This window comes from Hypanus sabinus, chromosome 4 (genome assembly GCF_030144855.1).
Source record: "Hypanus sabinus isolate sHypSab1 chromosome 4, sHypSab1.hap1, whole genome shotgun sequence".
NCBI classification, from domain to species: domain Eukaryota; kingdom Metazoa; phylum Chordata; class Chondrichthyes; order Myliobatiformes; family Dasyatidae; genus Hypanus; species Hypanus sabinus.
The window spans coordinates 38,608,930-38,630,682 of NC_082709.1; the positions used below are offsets into that span (position 1 = coordinate 38,608,930).

The 21,753-nt window shown below is 35.8% G+C and overlaps 2 protein-coding genes across 3 annotated transcripts in view; one reads left to right on the forward strand and one right to left on the reverse strand.

Annotated features, from left to right (window-relative positions):
- Nucleotides 1-1,297: 1,297 nt before the first annotated feature.
- Nucleotides 1,298-9,606, reverse strand: zgc:136439 (uncharacterized protein LOC678627 homolog). Of its 2 annotated transcripts, none has more exons than XM_059966861.1 (9): nt 9,543-9,606; nt 8,424-8,637; nt 7,467-7,556; nt 4,800-4,879; nt 4,008-4,123; nt 3,832-3,929; nt 3,539-3,607; nt 2,942-3,000; nt 1,298-2,869 (listed from the first exon to the last, which is right to left on the reverse strand). In XM_059966861.1, the coding sequence occupies exons 2-9, from the start codon at nt 8,613-8,615 to the stop codon at nt 2,764-2,766; spliced, it is 810 nt and encodes a 269-aa protein (XP_059822844.1). In that variant the 5' UTR covers nt 8,616-8,637; nt 9,543-9,606; the 3' UTR covers nt 1,298-2,763. The 2 variants fall into 2 exon arrangements, with proteins under 2 accessions (XP_059822844.1, XP_059822845.1); XM_059966862.1 differs by having other exon boundaries at nt 8,424-8,634; nt 9,543-9,603.
- Nucleotides 9,607-9,665: 59 nt separating this feature from the next.
- ankar (ankyrin and armadillo repeat containing) overlaps nt 9,666-21,753 on the forward strand; it is an 82,901-nt gene continuing 70,813 nt past the window's right edge. Inside the window, exons 1-4 of the mRNA XM_059969049.1 lie at nt 9,666-10,804; nt 11,316-11,919; nt 15,897-16,334; nt 18,730-18,893. Of these exons, the coding sequence (XP_059825032.1) occupies nt 10,778-10,804; nt 11,316-11,919; nt 15,897-16,334; nt 18,730-18,893 (1,233 nt within the window). The 5' untranslated portion in view covers nt 9,666-10,777. The remainder of the gene's footprint in view (nt 10,805-11,315; nt 11,920-15,896; nt 16,335-18,729; nt 18,894-21,753) is intronic.

Below are 21,753 nucleotides of genomic sequence, written 5' to 3' on the forward strand. Positions count from 1 at the left end.
AAACTGAAAAGTAGCGGTCCCAATACTGACCCCTAAGGAAGACCACTAGTCACTGGTAGCCAACCAGAAAAGGCCCCTTTTATTCCACTTGCTGCCTCTTGCCTGGCAGCCATTCCTCAATCCATGGCAGTATCTTTCCTGTAACACCATAGTATTCTATCTATGTTATTAATTCCATAATATAAATCATTGACCTATAACAAAAAGAGCCGGTCCCAATACAGACCCCTGTGGAACACACTAGTCACCAGCCGCCAATCAGAAGTGGCTCCCTTTATTACCACACTTTGCTTCCTGCCAATCAGCCACTGCTTTATTCCTGCTAGAATCTTTCCTGTAATATCATGGGCTCGTGCCTTGTTAAGCAGCCTCAAAGGCACCTTGTCAAAGGCCTTCTGAAAATCCAAGTATTGTACACAACATGAACCAATTCTCCTTTGTATATCCTGCTTGTTATTTCTTCAAAGAATTCCAGCAGATTTGTTGGGCAAGATTTTCCCTTGAGGAAACCATGCAGACTAAAGCCCATTTTATCATGTGTCTCCAAATACCGAGACCTCAACCTTAATATCTGACTCCAATGTCTTCCCAACCATTAACTGGCCTATAGTTTCCTTTCTTCCGCCTCTATCCCTTGTTGAAGAGTGGAGTGACATTTGCAATTTTCCAGTCTTCTGGAACATTTCCAGAATCTAGTGATTCTTGAAGGATCATTACTATGGCAGAATCTCTTTAACCACCTCTTTCAGAACCCTAGGGTGTACACAAGTTGGTCTAGGTGACGTACCTAAACCCCAAAAACCCTCTCCCTAGTAATGGTAACTTCAAACACTTCATGACCCGACACTAGAAGCTTCCATCATATTGCTAGTCTCTTCCATAGTGAAGACTAAAGCAAAATACTTATTCAGTTCGTCTGCCATTTTCTTGTCCCCCAGTACTACCTCTCCAGCATTATTTTCCAGCTGTCCACACTTTGTGTATTGAAAGAAACTTTTGATACCCTCAATAGTTTCGCAAACTATTGAATCCTAAAGATTTTCTTTTGTGTAGTGTTAATTTCCTGATGTTTCATATACACATTTAAAATAAAACATTTGCTTTATCTTCTGCTTTAATTGAGTGTATGTTTCTGTGTAAATATAACTGAAATTTTCTTTCTGATTTCCTGTCCATGAGATCTAATGAATTTGATTACTCAGCCAGCTCAATATCACCATCTGCCTGGCCTTGAAGCTCAATAAAACTGCTAGCAGTGGGCATCACATACAAGGAATTCTTGTCTCAGAGATCGCTGTTTTTCTCCCCCCCCCCCCCCCCCCCGAGTTCTGTGGCAAGTGATGTCACTTAGCAGTTTCCTCAAAATATGAGCCAGTGCATTTAAAATTTAATGGTAGTAATTCTATAAATCTGCTCAGAAGATAATCTTAAGATAAGGACACAATATTGTAACCTCTATCTTTCAAATTCTTAATCCATCAAAAGAAAATGGAAATACTGTACTATGAAATATTTTCTGTTATTTTTGAATAAGGTAGAATATCTGAGAAAGGCTCTGACTCAGATATAATAAAAGCATTTTCAGTAATTGTGGCTTTATAGCTAGTAGTTTAAAAAAATATAGTGTCAATAGCACTTTACTAGTAAAAGAGCTGCAGGTAGGAATTGCTAACTAATTAATGTTCATAAAAATAATCAAACTATTCCAATAATTATGGTCTAGAGTTTTGGAAATTTAAAATATTAAACTAACATTTTCAAGATCATTTGCATCACGTTGTTTCCCATCAATTTTAAATGGATACTAAAGGATAAAAGAGCAGACAGCATGAATGTTGTGCTACCGATTTATCTGATTGCAAAAAAATTACATGAAAATTGGCACCTCTTAAGTTGTCCTGAATATATTAAGCATCCCTACAAAATACAAATCTCTCTTTGTAGTTATAAAATGCATATTATTTTATTAAAACAAAATACTGGTGATAGTCGTGCATGGTTACTTTCAACAATATACAGTTCACTGTCAGCAAATTATAAATATAAATCTTATTATTTGTCTGATATAAAAGGTTGTTTGAAATTCTATCAATATGCCTCAGTTCTATAAGTCTTCCAGTCAACTCTACCTAAATAATCTGAATTTCATTTTATTAAGTTCATTTTTAATGTCAGTATGGAATCTGTTCCAAAGTAACATCAACAATTAGAGTAATAATTTCAGTTTTTATAATCATGTGCATAATAGAAAGTACATCCCAGAGGAAGACACTGGCTTTTGTAGGACTGGAATAGATTAATTCTCCCGACATGAGCTCTATACTTGATTGCAAATGCAGTAAAAGTTCTTTTATCACTTCATGTTCTCCAAAAAAATTGCCTGAAGGTTTATAATTTACAAATACATTTTCATTGCACCATTCAAAAAGAGTAAAAAATTATATAAAGACTTAAGAAATTTTATGGAAAATTTTTAAAAGCTGAGAATGTTTCATCATTCTTCTGACATTCTATCACTGTTCAACTGAGAAAAAATGCATTCCTTTAAGTTTAACTAAGGTGAGAAATCTACAAAAGTGTATTTCTGGTTTGTAGTTGCTCAGTACTACAATGATAACATTTAGTTTAAACAATAATTCAGAACATGTAATTGGAAGGCTTCATTAAATGTTTGGTGCCAGACCATATTCTCTATTAACAATAACAAAAGAAGTAGTCACAAGTTTAAAAAGAACTTAATTGGAATGACTAATAACTTTACAATCAGATTGCACCACAAGACTTCTGGAAATACTTAGTACATTCAATGTACGATGGAAGATTTCCAACATCAAATCGGCCACATACGTGATGGACAAACACTGGTTTCCTGCAATATAAAAAGCAGAAGTAGCAAAATGGCATAAATATTTTAAATTAATTTAAAAATAAACATTATTACCTTGTGTAGAGCCAAAGCAAAAATTTTCCAGGCGCATCTCTCTCTTCCAGCGGTGAATTCTAATGAAAATAAATAATTTAAAAGAAGTGTTTTGTAAAAATTACTGAAATACATAGTCCTTATATTTTCCCACGGAATTCTAAATTGATAAATTGAATGAAAGGAAAATATGTTCTTGGAAACTTTGGGGCCTTTGAGTAGGTATAGCTGTCAACGTATTTGATTCCAGCAAATAATTTCAATAGAGTCTTCCCATCAAAATAATAGTAATGAATGGTCTTCAAAGCACTGATTGTATATTTGAACCATGTTGTGGACATATTTATATGAAGATGCAGTCCCTGTTCTATATTCTAAATTAAAGTGAATAAAATATAAATACTGTTCAAATATGTTACTGTTAATATGTTACTAAATCTACACAGATAATGTAGAATGGGATTTGCACTAAAATGATTAAATGTTGTACTAATAATTAAGTGGTACAAATATTCATCAATTTGATAAATGCCCAACATTTCTCTAGTTACAACATAACTTAAACATACTTTTTAAAAAGAATAGATTGAACTTAATCTTATTGATGTTGACACTTACTTGTTTCTCTTGAAGAAATTTTGCAATCAATGGAACTGTATTTTTTGAATATATGTAAAAACATGGGCACTGGAAGATAGAAAATTGATGTGAATGAAGAACTGTGAATATTCAACTAGATTAGTTTTGAATCTAATATTTTAACTTAAAGAATTCAAAGATTAGAATGTAAATATGGTTCCACAAGAAATCATTAGCAGGAAGTGATGCTTTTGAAGTAACATTTTCCAAAGAAGCTTTTTAAAGAAAAATATGTGATCAAGAAATGTCATGTTAGAGATTAAAAATCTTACTGCATTGCGAGATGTTGTTTCAGTAGAGCTGGGTTTTTCTTTAAATCCAGTGACTTGCAACTTTTCATTTATTTCTAAGATGCCAAATTTTGTGGTTTCTGAGGAGAGAAATTGTTAGTTTTCTCAAAGATTGGTTCAAGAAAGAAATAAAATTTGTAATAAATTTTTGAATTGACCTTCATCTTTGCATGGGTATGACAACACCAAACTGCTTTCACAGTTAATATTCTGCAGGTCAGCAAATTTTTCAAGGATATCCGAAAGAATGAAGTCCTCATAGAATAATGTATCCCTGATAAAAAAAATATAAGTAGTCAAAGTGAAAGCTGGAACAATTGATTTAAAAAGCAGTGGGTTGAATTGATTGAAACCTTTTTGTCATCTCCAAATTTAACTATAGCAAGATTTTACTCTTCCCCTCCTTGCATAAATTTAAGCTCAAGTTAAATTTTGAAGCCTATGTTGTGACTCGGACCAGGTTCATGGCCTAAATTGGTTTCTGGTCCCGAGAGACTACAGATGAAAATAGAACTAGCAAAGGAAAATAAATGGTAATGACATAATGAAATGGGAAGATAAATTATGATAGTTTATCATGTCAGTCTTTAAGTAATATTTGTACAGGTAGAGACGACTCTTTCTGTGCTTTCTACAGTTCAGAAATATGAGAGACAATCTTATTTAAAGACCACACAGATATGTTAAAGGTTAAACTGTGAAGAAATAATACAAAACAAATTACATTTTGATGACTAACTTATTTTGTTCTTTGAGTTGTTTATCAGTACTACTGTTATAAGCAAATACCATAGAATAATAGCAGCTACAGACTAATGTTAAATATTAATATACTTTGTAAAAAGCTGATATGGTTAATTAAAATTGAGGTTAAATATTGCATATTTTAAATCATTATTTTATTTTAAAACCTTTAATAGCCATTTATTGTGCTCATTATTATTGCTTACCCGCCAATAACCAATATATGATCATCGATGTTAAACTGAGTAATGACAAGCTGAAGACAAGCAATTGCACCTAAACGTTTCTAAAAAGAGAACAAGCTGATTTTAAGCAGGCAAGAAAACTCCAAAAAATAGTAAATTATAAAATTTACACATCATACAACATTTTAATCACTATTTAAAAACAAAAATCTTGTAAATGTGAGGACACATGTTTCTTTCCTTGGCACTTTGCAAAGAGGTCCCTTGGATAATTAAGATTTGTAAAATACCCATTATATTTAAAAATTACAGATGGTCAATATACATAATGGAATGAACCCAAGTCTTGTGTCAGGTTTCATTACAATTATAGTCTCCAATCAATAAATATGGTTAATATAAGTTTGTAACTACCCTGGTTTGAGTATCTAGAAACAGGATCCTATCTCAATATATAAGGGATGATGGGACAAGAGATGAAACTATTTTGAGGGTAACAAATCTTCGGGGGGGGGGGGGCAGAAAAATTTCTTTCTGTACACTTAAGTTTTTATCATTTTACGCTTAAGACAGAAGTTAATATAGTCTTAGATATCAAGTAGAATTGGTTAGCGCAGAAAAGTGGCAATGAAGTTTAAAGGCAATCTGATCTTATTGAATGGCAGAGCATGCACAAGGAGCTAAATTATAACTTAGAATGTATGTACAAACCCCATTTCCAGAAAAGTTGGGATATTTTCCAAAATGCAATAAGAACAAAAATCTGTGATATGTTAATTCACGTGAACCCTTATTTAACTGACAAAAGTACAAAGAAAAGATTTTCAATAGTTTTACTGACCAACTTAATGTATTTTGTAAATATACACAAATTTAGAATTTGATGGCTGCAACACACTCAACAAAAGTTGGGACAGAGTTAAAATAAGATTGAAAAGTGCACAGAATATTCAAGTAACACCGGTTTGGAAGACTGCACATTAAGCAGGCTAATTGGTAGCAGGTGAAGAATCATGACTGGGTATAAAAGTAGCGTCCATCAAAGGCTCTGTCTTTGCAAGCAAGGATGGATCGTGGCTCACCCCTTTGTGCCAAAATTTGTGAGAGAATTGTTAGTCAGTTCAAAAGGAACATTTCCCAATGCAAGATGGCAGAGTATTTAGGTCTTTCAACATCTACAGTACATATTATTGTGAAAAGATTCAGAGAATTCAGAGACATCTCAGTGCATAAAGGGCAAGGTCGGAAACCACTGTTGAATGCACGTGATCTTCGAGCCCTCAGGCCGCACTGCCTAAGAAACCATCATGCTACTGTGACAATCATAGCCACCTGGGCTCAGGAGTACTTCGGAAAACCATTGTCACTTAACACAGTACATCGCTGCATCCAGAAATGCAACTTGAAACTGTATTACGCAAGGAGGAAGCCATACATCAACTCTATACAGAAACACCGGCAAGTTCTCTGGGCCCGAGCTCATCTCAGATGGACCGAAAGACTGGAACCGTGTGCTGTGGTCAGATGAGTCCACATTTCAGCTAGTTTTTGTAAAAAAACAGGCGTCGAGTTCTCCGTGCCAAAGATGAAAATGATCATCCTGATTGTTATCAGCGAAAGGTGCAAAACCCAGCATCTGTGATGGTATGGGGGTGTATCAGTGCCCACGGCATGGGTGAGTTGCATGTATGTGAAGGTACCATTGACTCTGAGGTGTATATTAGGATTTTAGAGAGACATATGTTGCCATCAAGGCGACATCTCTTCCCAGGACGTCCATGCTTATTTCAGCAGGACAAGGCTAGACCACATTCTGCACGGCTTTGTACACATAGAGTGCGTGTGCTTGACTGGCCTGCTGCCAGTCCAGATCTATCTCCTATTGAAAATGTATGGCGCATCATGAAGAGGAGAATCAGACAACGGAGACCACAGACTGTTGAACAGCTGAAGTCTTATATCAAGCAAGAATGGACAAAATTTCCAATTGCAAATCTACTACAATTAGTATCCTCAGTTCCAAAATGATTAAAAAGTGTTATTAAAAGGAAAGGTGATGTAACACAATGGTAAGCATGCCTCTGTCCCAACTTTTGTTGAGTGTGTTATAGCCATCAAATTCTAAATTTGTATATGTTTACAAAATACAATTAAGTTGGTCAGTAAAACTATTGAAAATCTTTTCTTTGTACTTTTGACAGTTAAATAAAGGTTTACCTGAATTACCATCACAGATTTTTGTTTTTATTGCATTTTGGAAAATATCCCAACTTTTCTAGAAATGGGGTTTGTAGATACTGGCAGGAAGTTCTAGCATTTAGAAACAGATCAAAGACATCAATAAATCAGCTGTGTATCAATCTTAATTATAACCTAATCTATACCTGTAGATCTGTTACAACCTTCTAATGTTCTCTCTAAGCATTACCTGAATACTAATAGTAAAAAAGAGAAACAAATGAATAACTGCATTTACCATTCATGAATAAAGTAATTTTATCCCTATCATAAATAGTTACTTACTGAACAATTATTTTTCACTTTAACATTGGAATTAAAAAGAAACAATCAGTTGAAGCTTATCTGTATCCAAATTGTAATTACCATTGTGATGCAGTACTGTATTTTTGAAAGTTATCAATTTCAAATCATTGATTGAAAATCCTGGATATAGCAGTGAATACCCACCTCATTGCTTGTTGTTCCATCATTTAGGACTGTGACTAGTTGGAACACCTTTGCCCAATCTTCAAATTTTGCATAATAGAGATCATTAGTCTGCAAAGATCATTGGCAACCAGTGACAAGATGCAAGGATAATATTTTTACTTATTCAATAGGTTACACAATTAGAAAGAAAATTCTGATTGACCCAGATTATAAATGTAAACATTGAAAATACATTTAATTTTGCAACAAATGATTTGTGCAAACCAAAAAAGAGAAACTTTTGGAGTTATTTTCTTCCACTTCAGAACTGTTACTTTTTTTCTGTTTCAGTTGTCCACCACTTCTCTGTGGGAAGTTATTGAATTTGCATTCAACCCCTTTCTGAAATTACAATAATTCAGAGCATATATATGTTGTCACCTCCAGTTATTTTACAATTAACCTGTATCTGTAACTCCCAAATCTGCTATTCATAACCGTTTTGTTTTAGTTCTTCAAACTCTCCACAAAACTCTCTTTAGCTTTCTCTGCTCAAAGGAGATTAATGTCATTTTTCCAACCTTCCTTGATTTTTTTAAAGTTTGGTCCAAGATGGAAATTTATTAAGATGAGGCCTATTTTGTATAAACCTTACTTTGTAATCTATTCATCTTAATTATAGTTGTCCTTTCAACATTTTACCACCTTTGAAGGCTTTCTATGCCCACAGGCTTCATGTTGCTACACTTTCCAGTATTGTACATTTCATTTATATTGCCTTTTCTGTTTGTAACAATGTGCTCAGTTTCTGCCATAAACAATTATCAAAAGTTTTGACATCCATATCATGCTTTTTTTTACTATATTTCCAAGTTTTGTGTCATCTGCAAATGTTGAAATTATGCATTAGGTAGTCAGCTCATTATTTTAGCTGAACTCTTCTAGTCTGAAAAGATAATTTTTTTTCAGGAAAATAAAATCAGTATGTAGACATACAATAACATAAACTGCGTCGATGAACTTGATCGTATTTATCGCCGTCATCCAATGACTGATGAGTGGTTGATCTCCTACTGGTAAAAGGGGCTTAGGGATGCCATAGAGATGCTTGAAATCTCCACTATTATCATTCTGCAGATCACGATTGAGTCTTGTGCCGTAGCCAGCAGCTAGAATAATAGCCTTCATAGCATCCGTGTAACTTATCCTGCTGGCGAAATTAAAACACAGCGATTATGCGATGTCACCAATATTTTAAGCAATGTGCTTAATTTGTAGAAAGATTCGAGGATATTTATTCTGTAAAGGCTTTTCCGATTTATCTCACTTATAAAATGCAAAATCCGATTCCTTAAATTTTCCCAACATCTCGCCACTGTTAATACACTACGCGGAAATCGTCCTACTTCGGGTGACATACTAAAACCATAGGTGGGAAGAAATGTAGCAACACACATAAAATGCTGAATGAGCTCCGCAGGTCAGGCGACATCTATGGAAGAAAATGAACAGCCGACCGAACTTTCGAGCTGAAATGAAAGGTCTCAGCCCGAAACATCGACTGTCCATCTCCCTCCGGAGATGAGTCCTGACCTGCTAAGTTCCTCCAACATTTTTGTGTATTGCCTAAGATTTCCAGCATCTACACAATCTCTTGTGTCTGGAAAGAGGTATATATGTCAGGAATCTCTGCGCATAGAGATTCGCGGGATATCTGTTTCATCAACTTGGCTGACAGTTCCTCTCAGTAATTATCATTGGATGGAGCAGCTTTCTAGATTTCTTTGGAAGAGCCAATGATACCAGTGGGGTCACAGATTACATTAGCGTTTCGGATAGATTTTAATTATGATTATTGCTGCTAAGAGAAGCTTTTTTTCCCCTTGAGGGTGCGAGCTCGCCCATTGCTCTGGTGGGAACTGAACTCTTTTCGCAACCCTGAAGTGACAGCAGCGGAGTTTGGGACAAGATACGGGCTGCAAAAGAACTTGCAATGGCAGAAAGCAGCACAGCCTACGAGAAGACGTCGACTAAGAGCCGTTTGTTGAGTAAAGGGGGGTAATACGGCTGGGGAGGGAAGCCCGAGACTGACAACAGCTCCCCACACCGCTTTACCTTCCACTGGCTGCTCGACGGTGGTCGTGGAGAAGTGACAGAAACCGGAAGAGGAAGCAGCGGCTTGGTGCGCAGGGGCTGATGGTCTGTCAGCTGTGTTGTCAAGGAGACGGCGTTCGTTGGTAACGGACAGGAGGGGGTGTGAGTTAACCGACGACAACGCCGTGGGTCTCCGCAACCGCCTTGGCTCCAACGTTGCTGCAAGCTGGAGGATCTACAGCCAAATCCCGAGCATTTTACTGACTTTAGCGAATACTATCAGCCTCGGTTTTTCACGGATGTAACTACGGCTTACTCTGCCTGACTCAAAGACAGCTCTACCCCTTGTCCTCAGTGACAATCGTCTGACTTCAGTGACTGTCGATCATCGTCGGGGACAACCTCACCAGTTCGACTATAGTATTTTCATTGACGATCTTATAGTATAACTACTAATTTTATTTACAGCTTCCCAATCAAGCCTTGCAAGTCCGTCAAGCTAAGTCTACCAAATTAAGTGACGTCTATAAATCCTGGCGATAGGCTATTTCAGCATATCTACCCATCCCTCTGTTTATATCAGAGTGGCATTCTACTAACCTTGGTATTATTCAAACAAGCCAACAATATTCTAACTTTACCAATCTTAGTGACAATTTCAGTTTCATATCTAGCAACATCAGTACCAATTCACTACTTCTAAAGCACTTCACTTTCAACTTTCAATTTTACCAAAATCTTTGACAGTTTCCGGTTTTACTAATCTGATCATCTCCTGAGAGTAATTCCAACCAACAAACCTCGGCATTGCTCCATTAACTTAAGTTTACACTATCATTCACAACAAAATTGTGCCAAATTCAGTAATATTACTTACCTTAGAAGAACTCTATCCTTATTGACGCTAATAATCAGAACACCATCAGTTTCAATTGTATTATCTACAGTACAAAGGGAGAGGGAACTATTTATAATACCAGCTGGTATGAGGGCTAGGAAGGAACGCTGTCGCGTAGGTAGAGAATTAAAATAGTATCATGTTAGGGATAGTGCTGAGAAAAATGATTTTAGAAAGTCTATGAGCGGACGCAGGCGGGAATCTCAAGAGATTTGAGCGTACTTTGGGAAACCTTGGGTAGAAAGGAAAATGTTGAATGGGGTGGGCTGCTAAATTGACGAAGGATTCTACAGGAACTCATTACATCTGTTCAAAGCAACAAAGATATAAGCAGAGCAAAACTATGTAAAAAAAGAAGATGGCGAATAATGACAAGAAGCTAAAGGTTAGTTTTGTATTCAGTGAGTTTATTGCAATCCATCCAAATATGCTAATAGTGGAGTTGTTAACTGCTCTATAAATTTCACAATATTTGTGCATAATGGAATAAACATAATAGTCACATCAAGAGAAGTGAACAAAAATATAAATACACCTATCATTATTATTAATTGGCAATAAATAAACTTATAAAATAATTAGCAACATACCTAAAATGCTGGAGGAACTTAGCAGGTGAGGCAGCATCTATGGAAAAGAGTGAACAGTTGACATTCTGTTGACTCGATACTTGACCTGCGGAGTTCCCCCAACATTTTGTGTGCATTGCTTTGGATTTCTAGCATCTGCAGATTTTCTTGTGTTATTTAAATAATTATCCTTTTTTTCACAAAGGCTGATTACAGTCTACAGAAAATAGCAAAATAATGGTTTAGGAAATAGATGTGCATTATCAATAAACAATATTAAAATCATATTTTGATTAAAGTGCACTAAAGTTGTATCTTTTCTTGCAGGAATATTCTCATAGAAATCAGAAACTGGCTTCCCCTAGAGTAAAACAGGGCAAGCAAAATAATGAGGAAGCCAATTTGGAAGAGCAAATGAATGCAAATATTAACCTAAGCAAGTATAATTTGAATGATTTGCAAGAATTGCTTGCCACAGCCACCTGCAGCTGGCTTCAGCCTATTGAAGAATTTCAGTATCCAATCCAATTCCCCACTGGATTGTCAAGCCAAATGAAAGACTTCAATTTCTCTAACGCTATTGTTCTCGCTCCAGTCGTACCAAATGCTCCATTTAATTATAAAGAATTCCATCAAATCTTGAGGGAATTAGTGATGGGTATTTATGTTATGAATCAACTTCCATCTATTTATATAGATGGCAACTTTGATCATAGTTCTTCATGCCTTCTGTCACCTGCTTATCATGATACACTAATTGGGCAAATGCTGATAAATGTGGACTACACAATGAAAGCACTGTGGCATGGAGCTTACATGCCAAAGGAAAAAAGGGTGCTCTTTTCAGAATCCTGGCGCTCCAATATCAATACCAGTTCTGATGGAACTCCTGAGACAAAGGAAAATATATTTTCTGAGTTTCTTAAAGCAGGTAATTATTTGCAATTGTTGAACATTATATAGAATCATATAATGATGTACAGCACAGAGACAGGCCCTTTGGCCCATCTAGTTCATGCTGAAACCATCTAAACTGCTTACTCCCATCGACCTGCACTGGGACTATAGCCCTCCAGACTGCAACCATCCAAGTACCTATCCAAACTTCGCTTAAACTTTAGGAATTGAACTTGTATGCACTCCTTGTTCTGGCAGCTCATTCCACACTCTTATGACCCTCTGAGTGAAGAAGTTTCCCTTTATGTTCCCCTTAAACTTTTCACCTTTCACCCTTAACCCATGACTTCTGGTTGTAGTCCCACCTAACCTCAGTGGAAAAAACCTGCTTCCATGAATGCTGTCTATACTCCTCTATATCTAAAATATTTTGACAAATACTGGAAAATGTGTAGCAATAAATATGAAAAGATCTGCTGTTCTGGATACTCTTTAATATATGCAATTATGTAATTTTTATTTTAGAAAGTACAGAAATAGTTTGGTTCGCATTTCTTTCATTTTCAAACGGGCTGGAATTCAGATGAATGGGTGCCCTGGAAAATTATTTTAAGGAGTATTAAGTTTAAGTTCATAACACATTTACACTAAGTAAAAATTCTCACTCAGATATAACACAATAAAGTTAATATAGAAAAACACAAAGACAGATTAAGATATATTGCAGCTCAGGACAGACAGAAAATTAGTAGACTCTAACCACAATAAAGCATGAAAATATCAAAACACAATATTAAGTAGGCCATTAAATATTTTACATGATGATTAATAAATAAAACCTACCATGCTAGATCGAATTTTGCAACACACATCTGAATAAAACAACTAATGCAGGAACATAAGTAATAATATGAATATTTTAATGCATATTTTACAATTTACCTAATGCTATAACAGATGGTTATAAGTAAAATATGGGCAATACTGATACCCTCAAACTCCATCTTCCTGCTGTTCAATGATTCAACCACTACAACTCTTTGGCATAAACAATTCCAAAGATACACCATTGTTTGCAAACCAAGATTATTTTACCCTCTATATCCCCCCACCCCATGTTGGAAACTATCTTTTCTGCCCCTTCAGGAATCTTATTTATTTCAATATGTAAGATCTAACCTTGTCAACTCCAATGAGTAGAGGCCAACTGCTCAAGTCATCTCTCTTAGAAATCAAGCAGGTGTACCTTCTCTGAGGTGGCTTCATTATATATCTTTTAACAAGGAGATTGAAACTGTATTCAGTACTCCAACTATGCTCTCACCAAAGATGTTGCAAGACTTTTCTGCTTTTATACTTTGTGTTACACTTGCAACATATTTTTGATGATTTTGTGGAGCAGCGTTCAACAGACTCCCCCTAAATAATATTTAGTTTTATACCTCAATAAGTGGATAATCATATACTTCCCTACATATTTTTGACCATTCACAAAATTTTTTTGTTGTTTTCTATTAGTTTATTCCCCTGCCTATCTTTGTATTGTCAGGTCTTTTGGCTCAAACAGTGTAGATATTAATGTATTGCAGTGACTCAAATCCCATAGTTCGTTCGACAATTCACCGTCTTTGTAAAAATCTGGATGCATTTCATAAATCTGATGTTAAGTCCATAATCATTGAAATTAACCTTAGTCTGCTATTCAGCTGTTATTGTGTGATTAACATTCACATTCTGTCCCATCATATTAACGAATTTAATTTTACAAGTATTTGATGAAAGATTAAGCATTACCCTTGCTCTCCTGTGAGATCAGCTAAGAGTCAATGAAGTTGAGTAATCAATGCTGAAGTAAATAGTAATTTGGTTTATTATTGTCACATACCAAGGCACAGTGAAAATCTTTGTTTTGAATCCCATCCATCAGATCATTTTGTTACACCAATGTATTAAGATAGTACAAGGGAAAGCAATAACAGAATGCAGAGTAAAGTGTCACAGTCACAGAGAAAGTGCAGTGCACATAGACAATAAGGTACAAAGCCATAACAAGAGAGTCCATTTAATCATGACAGGGGACTATTCCATAGTCTTGTAACAGTAGATTAGGAGCTGATCTTGAGCCTGGTGGTATATGCTTTCAGGATTTTGTACCTTCTGCCTAATGGAAGGTGGGAGAAGAGAGAATATCCAGGTAGGTGGGGTTTTTGATTACATTGTCTGGTTTACTGAGGATGTGTGAAGTGTAGACAGGAGAGGCTGATCTCCATGATTTGCTGAGCTGTGTCCACAGCTTTCTGTAGGGCACAATAGTTGCCAGACCAAACTGTGATGCATCCATATAGGATGCCTTCTATGAAGTACTGATAGAAATTAGTGACAGTCAAAGGGGACTTGCCAAATTTCTTTAGGCGGTAAGACACTGGAGTGTTTTCTTGGCCATGGTGTTTACATGGTTGGACCTGGACAAGCTATGGATGATGTTCCCTCCTAGGAACTTGAAGCTTTCAACCCACCTTGACATCACCACTGTTGACATAAATAGGAGCATGTACATCACACCCATTTCCTAAAGGAAATGACCGTTCTTTTGTTTTGCTGACATCAAAGGAAAGGTTTATTTTCTTCCTGTACTCAAATTCATTGTTATTTAAGAATCAGCCCACTACAGTCATGTCACCTGCAGAATCTGTTCATGTTGTTGTGAGTGTTTGGGAAGTAAAGTGGGGGCTGAAGACGCAGCCTTATAGAGCACCGATGTTGAGGATAATTGTGACGCAGATGCTGCTACCTATCCTTATTAATTTCTGTCTGTTGGTCAAAAAGTCAAGAATCCAGTTGTAAAGGGAAGTGTTGAGTCCCAGGTCTACAAGTATAAACATCTCTAAATAGTTTCTGGAACAAGATGATCCTAACTTTATTACCTCTATGGAATGCAAATCCATATTAAATAAAGCATTTGTTACTATTATAACGTTTTAAGGGACATCTTTCCATTTGTGATATTTTGATTGAAATTGCCATCCTTGTTCTGCATCTACAATGACCATTGCTTTTGCATATTGTATTTACCGCCATATACAAGCCGGATGTTCCAGGTTTATCTCATGTCTTGATAGGTATTTAGGTTGTTTCCATCTGACAAATAGTATGATGATTACATGCGCTTTGGTAGAAAGCAACTAGCAGGGAAACCAACAACATTTCAAATGGATTTTGTATGATCAACACTTTACCAATTTCAAGATTCACCATTGTGGAGTTGATGAAATACTCATCTTTCCTCTGATGACCCTAGCCAAAGAAGAAAATCTTCCTAATTTTTATTTTGACAGACTGCTGAATCATTAGCAAATCAAAAGTGCCAAAATTTTTGTCAATGATGCTTTCTTATTTTGTTTCATCTGCACAATATTTTGCCAGTTCATTTTTCACCTAGTGTTCATGATCTGTTGTTTCAACCTTATGCCCTAGACCTTTCTAGTGAGAAATAGAGTCACAGAAACAGGCCCTATGGTTCATGTTGTCTATTGAGCCCTTCAGCTGCTGCTCTGGTAAAGCTGCTTTTGGGTAGTTTTTTACTCTGTGAACCTGTTTTTTTTTTGGCCTGTATAGCTCAATGCCCACAAGGAAGATCAAAGTTTCATGTAGATGTGTTAGAGGAACACTTTTAGTTTGGAGCACAGTGGAAAAAGCTTTACTGTGGATCTGTTTATGCTATATATTATGATTCAGTCATGATTACGTTAATAATATGTCTGGCAATACGATGTAAATACCAAATGAGAAATAGTTATAAAATATTAAGGAAACTATTAATTAAACTAAACCACAATATAAACATGTGTAACATAGGTATTTCAAACATTTTATTTCAACAAAATGCAAAATCTGGGACACTAAACAAAGGACTGAATAATCCTTTCTGTACTGTAATATCTATAGATTTTATGTTCTAAAAGCATAATAGAAATCAGATTTCTAATTTAGAATTTATTCTTTGCAAAATAGGACTTATAGATATTTCAACTGATCATGATTTTGAAGGAATCTACAGTACTGATGTACACACTGATCCAACATATGATCCCAACAGTTGTGCAGAGGTGGAGTTATTTATGAAATATGTGAACAATGTTCTACTTCAAATCAACCCCTACATCATAAGTGTTAAGCAACATCAAAATTTGTTCACATATGATGCAGATTTTGTTCTTGATAATGCTGTTAGACTTACAGAAGAAGAAATTGATCTAGTAAAATATCAGAGACTACAGCAGAGACTGATTCTTCACAAGAAGCTTGTTGAGAAGTATCTGACAAGAAAAGCAGAGATCCACAGAGACATCACTTATCTCAAGTTAATTGCCTTCCTTGTGCCATTTTTTATTGCACTAAAAGAAAAAAGGAAAATTCCAGATTTGAGCAGACTTCTACCTCCATTTTCTGGTAAAGGTTACCATTAACATCATGTTTGCTGAATCTGAAAACTTTATAAATAACATTATAATATATATACCCTTTTCTGTGCATTTATTTTCCTAGATCACTCAAAAGACTGGCCTTAAAGGAAAGAACTTTATTAATTCATGCATATAGATGATAATATTAATGAAGTTTTACAGATTATTGATATTAGTATTACTTGAGTATATTTTAATCCCTTCATTCTACTTGAGCCCCATGTTACATCTTTCTCTCAGAAAATAGAACAAGCTGCCCAGGATCCAGATCAAAACAAATTGCAAGAAAACAATTTAGCAAAAAATCTTCATGATTGTTTATTCTATAATTTTGCCTTCTCTATTTTCTGCACCAGAATAGTTGAGAGCAAGAATATAGAAAAGTCATCAAGTCAAACAAGAATAGGCCCTACAGCCTGCCAACTCGAAGCCAACCATCAAGCAACATTTATATTAATTCTAATCCCATTTAACTAAGGAAACTGAAGTTGTATTTCACCGCTCTTACCTTGCAATTCATAATCTAGCGTATCAGGCCAAAGTACACCTAAACTATATTGATTAATCTTTCAATTCACTGATATTGATAATTCTCCCCTTTAGAGCCTAATCTAAATAGAAAGCAAAGTTTAAAAGAAAGTTTTCAAAGAAATTATTAGATTTCTTCATTGTTTTTATATTAGAAAGGCAGCCTGATAAAGTTGCTTCTCGAACAATCTCTTATTAATATCATGAGTCAAATTTAATCTTTTTTGTATTCATTCATCAAAACTTCTAAAACTAGAGCATTAATCTGTTGAGCACATTAAGTTTGTAAACAGCAGATTTGAATTGCCGTTCCAAGGCAACCCTCCGCAATTTCTGAGTGTGAGCAGCTTGTACCACCCATCTTAGTTTTCTGAGTGCCTTGACAGACATAGAATTTCTGTATAGCTAGTATGTGGCTAGCTCTGAAGAAGCATGTGTTCCAAAAACTTAAATTTTGACTCCATCATTTTTTTTTGACAATTAAGTTTTTTAGGCTCCTCCAAAACTGTATACACTCAGCTCTATTTTCAAGGGCCTGCTTCATTTGTTAAGGAGACAATTTCTTCTCACAGATAGAAAGAAGCTACTCTCCTAATCTCTGTCACCACAAATGCCAAAGCTACCCTCAGTGAGGTACAAGCTTTCTAAAAATGCTGTACTCTTTCTAAATAAGGCTTACCTTAAGATTTATATTTATATACTTATGCCATATATTTGCATAGCACCACATTTTTAGACATAAATAACCTCTTCCTATTTGACAGGGAAGAAGTACATGTATAACTGTAGTTGTGATTATACTGCTCATATTGGATTGGTATTTTCTAGTGGTATTGAGCATTTGGCAGAAAATTGCAAATAAAAGTTCTTAATTAAACTCGGATCCTGCACATGTTTTTGGATCCATTCTGAATTTTGTCTGTCCTAGTGCCATTTTTTTTATTTATTCTCAGAATTCGGGCAAAAGTAAGAATCAACTATGCATCCATAGTTGCTCTGAGAAGAGCTACCTTCCTAACAGATCAGTGCTGTTTAACCTGATTTCTGGGCTCAGTACTTCTGTCATAAATCAGACCCCTAGCAGAGCAGGCTTTAACTTGGGCATGTAACATTTTACCTACTTCAGGATGTGAATTTTTAAAATTATTTTGCCAACCATAACTCAAAGCAATCAAAGTGCAATCTGATTAAATTTTCAGTATGTAATTTCCAGGAAACTAAAGTGAAGTGAATTAATTTTCTAAAATGGACAAAATGTTAATTTCCTCATCAATAAATTAAATAATCTCAAATGGGAGAGTGTATGACCTTAAAGATGATTTAATATTAATATAGGTACTGATAATGTTAAGGCACTACATTGTTAACTCTAGAAGTAAAATGAAAATTACAAAAGGTGTAGTATGTCAAGAACACTCATTGGGCACTTTTTTATCACTTATGAGTGAACCCTATGTAGAATAATTTTCTGACTGAATAGAGGATGCAAGAATCATGGAAAAAATTTTGAAAGCAGGTAATTGCTATAATGGAGGTTATTTTAGAGTTTAACCAGATGAATTAAAATAGATAAAATCATTTTTCAACTGATAATGATTTGATCTTGCAAATTTTATGGTGAAGAACTGGTTGCAGTTTGACAGTTGCAGAATTAAATAGTTTAAAAGAATGAAGGCATTTTTAACTTACAAAATTATTTGTCTTTAATGTCATTGAAACTCATGAAGGCAATTTAATTCTAAAACAACAATGCAATATTTCAACCTTATTCACAGGTTTTCTTCACAATTATCATTTGAACTGATGTGCTAGAAATGCTATCACCATTCACTATATCTCTTTCTTTGTTACAGATGAAAAGTTAAAAACGGAACGTGAGTTTCCACCCCTTCTTCTGGGCCCAGGCTTCAAATGTAGACATTTTCAATACAAAACAAATGAATATTTCCATTTGCATGGTGGAATTGAATTTGATATAGGAACTCCTGCAATTGATGATATGCCTAGTGCTATAAAGGTACTTCTGTATAACTGTGTTATCTTTTTTCTAAAGAAAGAAAGCAGTTAGAAGCATATGATTAGGAGAACTTGCACGTATCAAATTTACCAATACACATATAGTAGGTTCTTTCTGATTTACAAACTCCCAATTTATGTCCAGTCCATACATACAAATGAGCATTTGAGAGATAGATGTGAATGGATTTGCCGGCTGCTGTGGACAGCTGGACACTCTACTTGATACTAGCTGGAATTTTGCCATACAGAACCCAAGAAGAATATATTCTAGTTAACACATTGATGTCCAATTTTCAAATCCAGTTTAGTAATATAGCAATCTGGGCTAGTAGTGGTGTTCCATTTAAAGCTGTCATTAGCATTTAAAACCTCTATGCATTAAAATATTTTAAAATAATATCATTAATAGTCTGAGATCTAGACTATCTGTTCCTGGGGAATAACTGACCTCTGCATGGATCCTCTACCATGTGGGAACTCAGTTCTAGACCATATTTCTGACTGTGACCTGGGGAGGGCCTGGAGTTCAGTGGGCAAGTGCATCATTTGGCTTGATATATTGTAAATAACTCACTCTAGTTCACTGACATGTGCTTTTGTCCCACTCTTGCTTCCACTGAACTGGAACACCTTGCAGGGAAGTGCTGACCATTCTACCTTACTTGCGAACTTTTCTTCATCATCCTAACTGCAGTCTACGTTTCATGTCAGGTAGACATCAAGCTTGCACTTGAGGAACTAATTGCTGCGATTAACAAGACAAACCAACATAGCCTGTCATATCATGGTTAATAAGGCTTGAAGAAGTGTTTGCCTAACAACTATCAGTACATCACCTGCAATACTAGAGGACTCGATACACTTGACCACTGCTATACCACCATCAACAATGCTAACCACTCCATCTCTCACCCACTGTGCTTCTCCTGTCTGCATACAGAGAGAAACTGAGAAGCATGGCATTGGTGAGAAGCACCACAAAGAACTGGACAGCAGAAGCAAAAGAGTAAATGCAGGATTGCTTTGAGTCAATGAGCAGAATATGTTCAAGAATTCATCAATGGACTTAAATGAATATGCCATAGTCATCACTAACTTTATATGGATTTGTGTGGATAAGTGTGCACCCAAAAAAAAAACATTCCAAGTCTTCCTCAATCAGAAGCCCTGCATGAACCAGAAGATTTGTGATCTGCTAAGGGCTAAATCTGTAGTATGTAGATCTTGTGACTCAAAGTTTTATAAGAAATTTCAGTACAGCACAACTTTCAGAAGGCCCTTGTGAGTGCAAAAAGGCACTTTTGGATTAAACTGGAATCAGATGGATGCTCAACAGCTGTGGGAGGGCTTGCTACAATTTCCTACAAGGTGAAATTGGATAGCATGGGCACAATGCCTTTTATGCACATTTTAACAGGGTGACATAAGGCACACTCATACCTGCCCCCACATCTTTAGATAACCCCGTAATTTCAGTCTCTGAGAATGACATCTGAGCATTCTTCAAGAGGGTAAAGCCATGAAAGAAGTCTGGTCTAGATGGTGTATATGGCTGAGTGCTAAACATCTGTGTTGGTAAACTGGGGTATTTGCAGATATATTCAATCTGTCTCTTCTGTGGTGTGAAGTTTGCATCTGGCTCAAAAAGGCATATGGTTATAGTACAAATCAACACCATCAGGATCCAATTTTCCAACAACCGTAACATGTCAGCAGCAGATGCCAGTTTTCTGATTTTTTACTCTGCTCTGGTCACCAGGACACCAGGTATTCATACAGGCATTCATTGGCAACAGCTCAGTGTTCAACACCATCATCCCATCGAAGGTCATTATCAAACTTCGACTCTGGCCTCTGTACCTCCCTCTACAACTGGATACCCATTTTCCCTGTTTAAAGACTTCAATCATTGCAGATTGGTAACAATATCTCCTCACTAATCATTAAAATAGGTGCACCTCAGGGCTGTGTGCTTATTCTCTATACACACATGTTCAAATGCCCTAGTTGTGCTTCTGTTGCTGGATAACCACTAGAAGAGATGAGTCAGATTGCCAGAGTAAGACAGGTCATCTGGTTGAGTGGTATTGCAAAAACAATCTGTCGCTGAACTTCAGTGAAAGTAAAGAGCTGATTGTTGACTTCAGGAAGGGGAAGAAAGACAAATGTTCCAGTCTACATTAGAAATTCCATTGCAGAGAGATCAGCAGCTTTAAATTCTTGAGCATTAACATATTGGATGATAAACAGAAGAAATTCTGCAGATGTACTGTTGAATGTATCCTGACTGATTGTCTGTCATGTTCTGCTACAGCAGTTCAAATGTACAGGAGCGTAAGAAGTTGTGAGAGTAGTGGATTCTGCTTAAGACAATACAGTCACATCTGTCCCCACCACTGGAAGGCAAGATCCATCAACAAAGACTCCTATCTTTCCCCAGCTACCAGCAGGCAGAAAATACAGAAGCCTGAAATCCCAGACCACCATATTCAAAGACAGTTACTTCCCTTCAACCACTTGATTGTTGAATTAACTGTGAAAACTCTAATCTCTACAGTTTAGCAAACACTATGACCATTTTGACAAGTTGCACCGAAATGGACTTTTTTTGTTGTTCTTGAAACAGTTTGTGGGTAATTTATACTTTTCTTGTGAAAAGTTCCTATATGACACTATGTGCTTGTGATGCTGTTGCAAGTAAGTTTTTCTTTGCTTCTGTGCTTACATGTACCCATGAATATAATAATAAACTTGACTTAAACTTTAACTGCAATGCTGCAAGAAATCTTGGCCTATTCCAGGTTCAAATTATGCTTTATGCTCACTTAACTGATCTAACATATTGAACTATTAGGTTT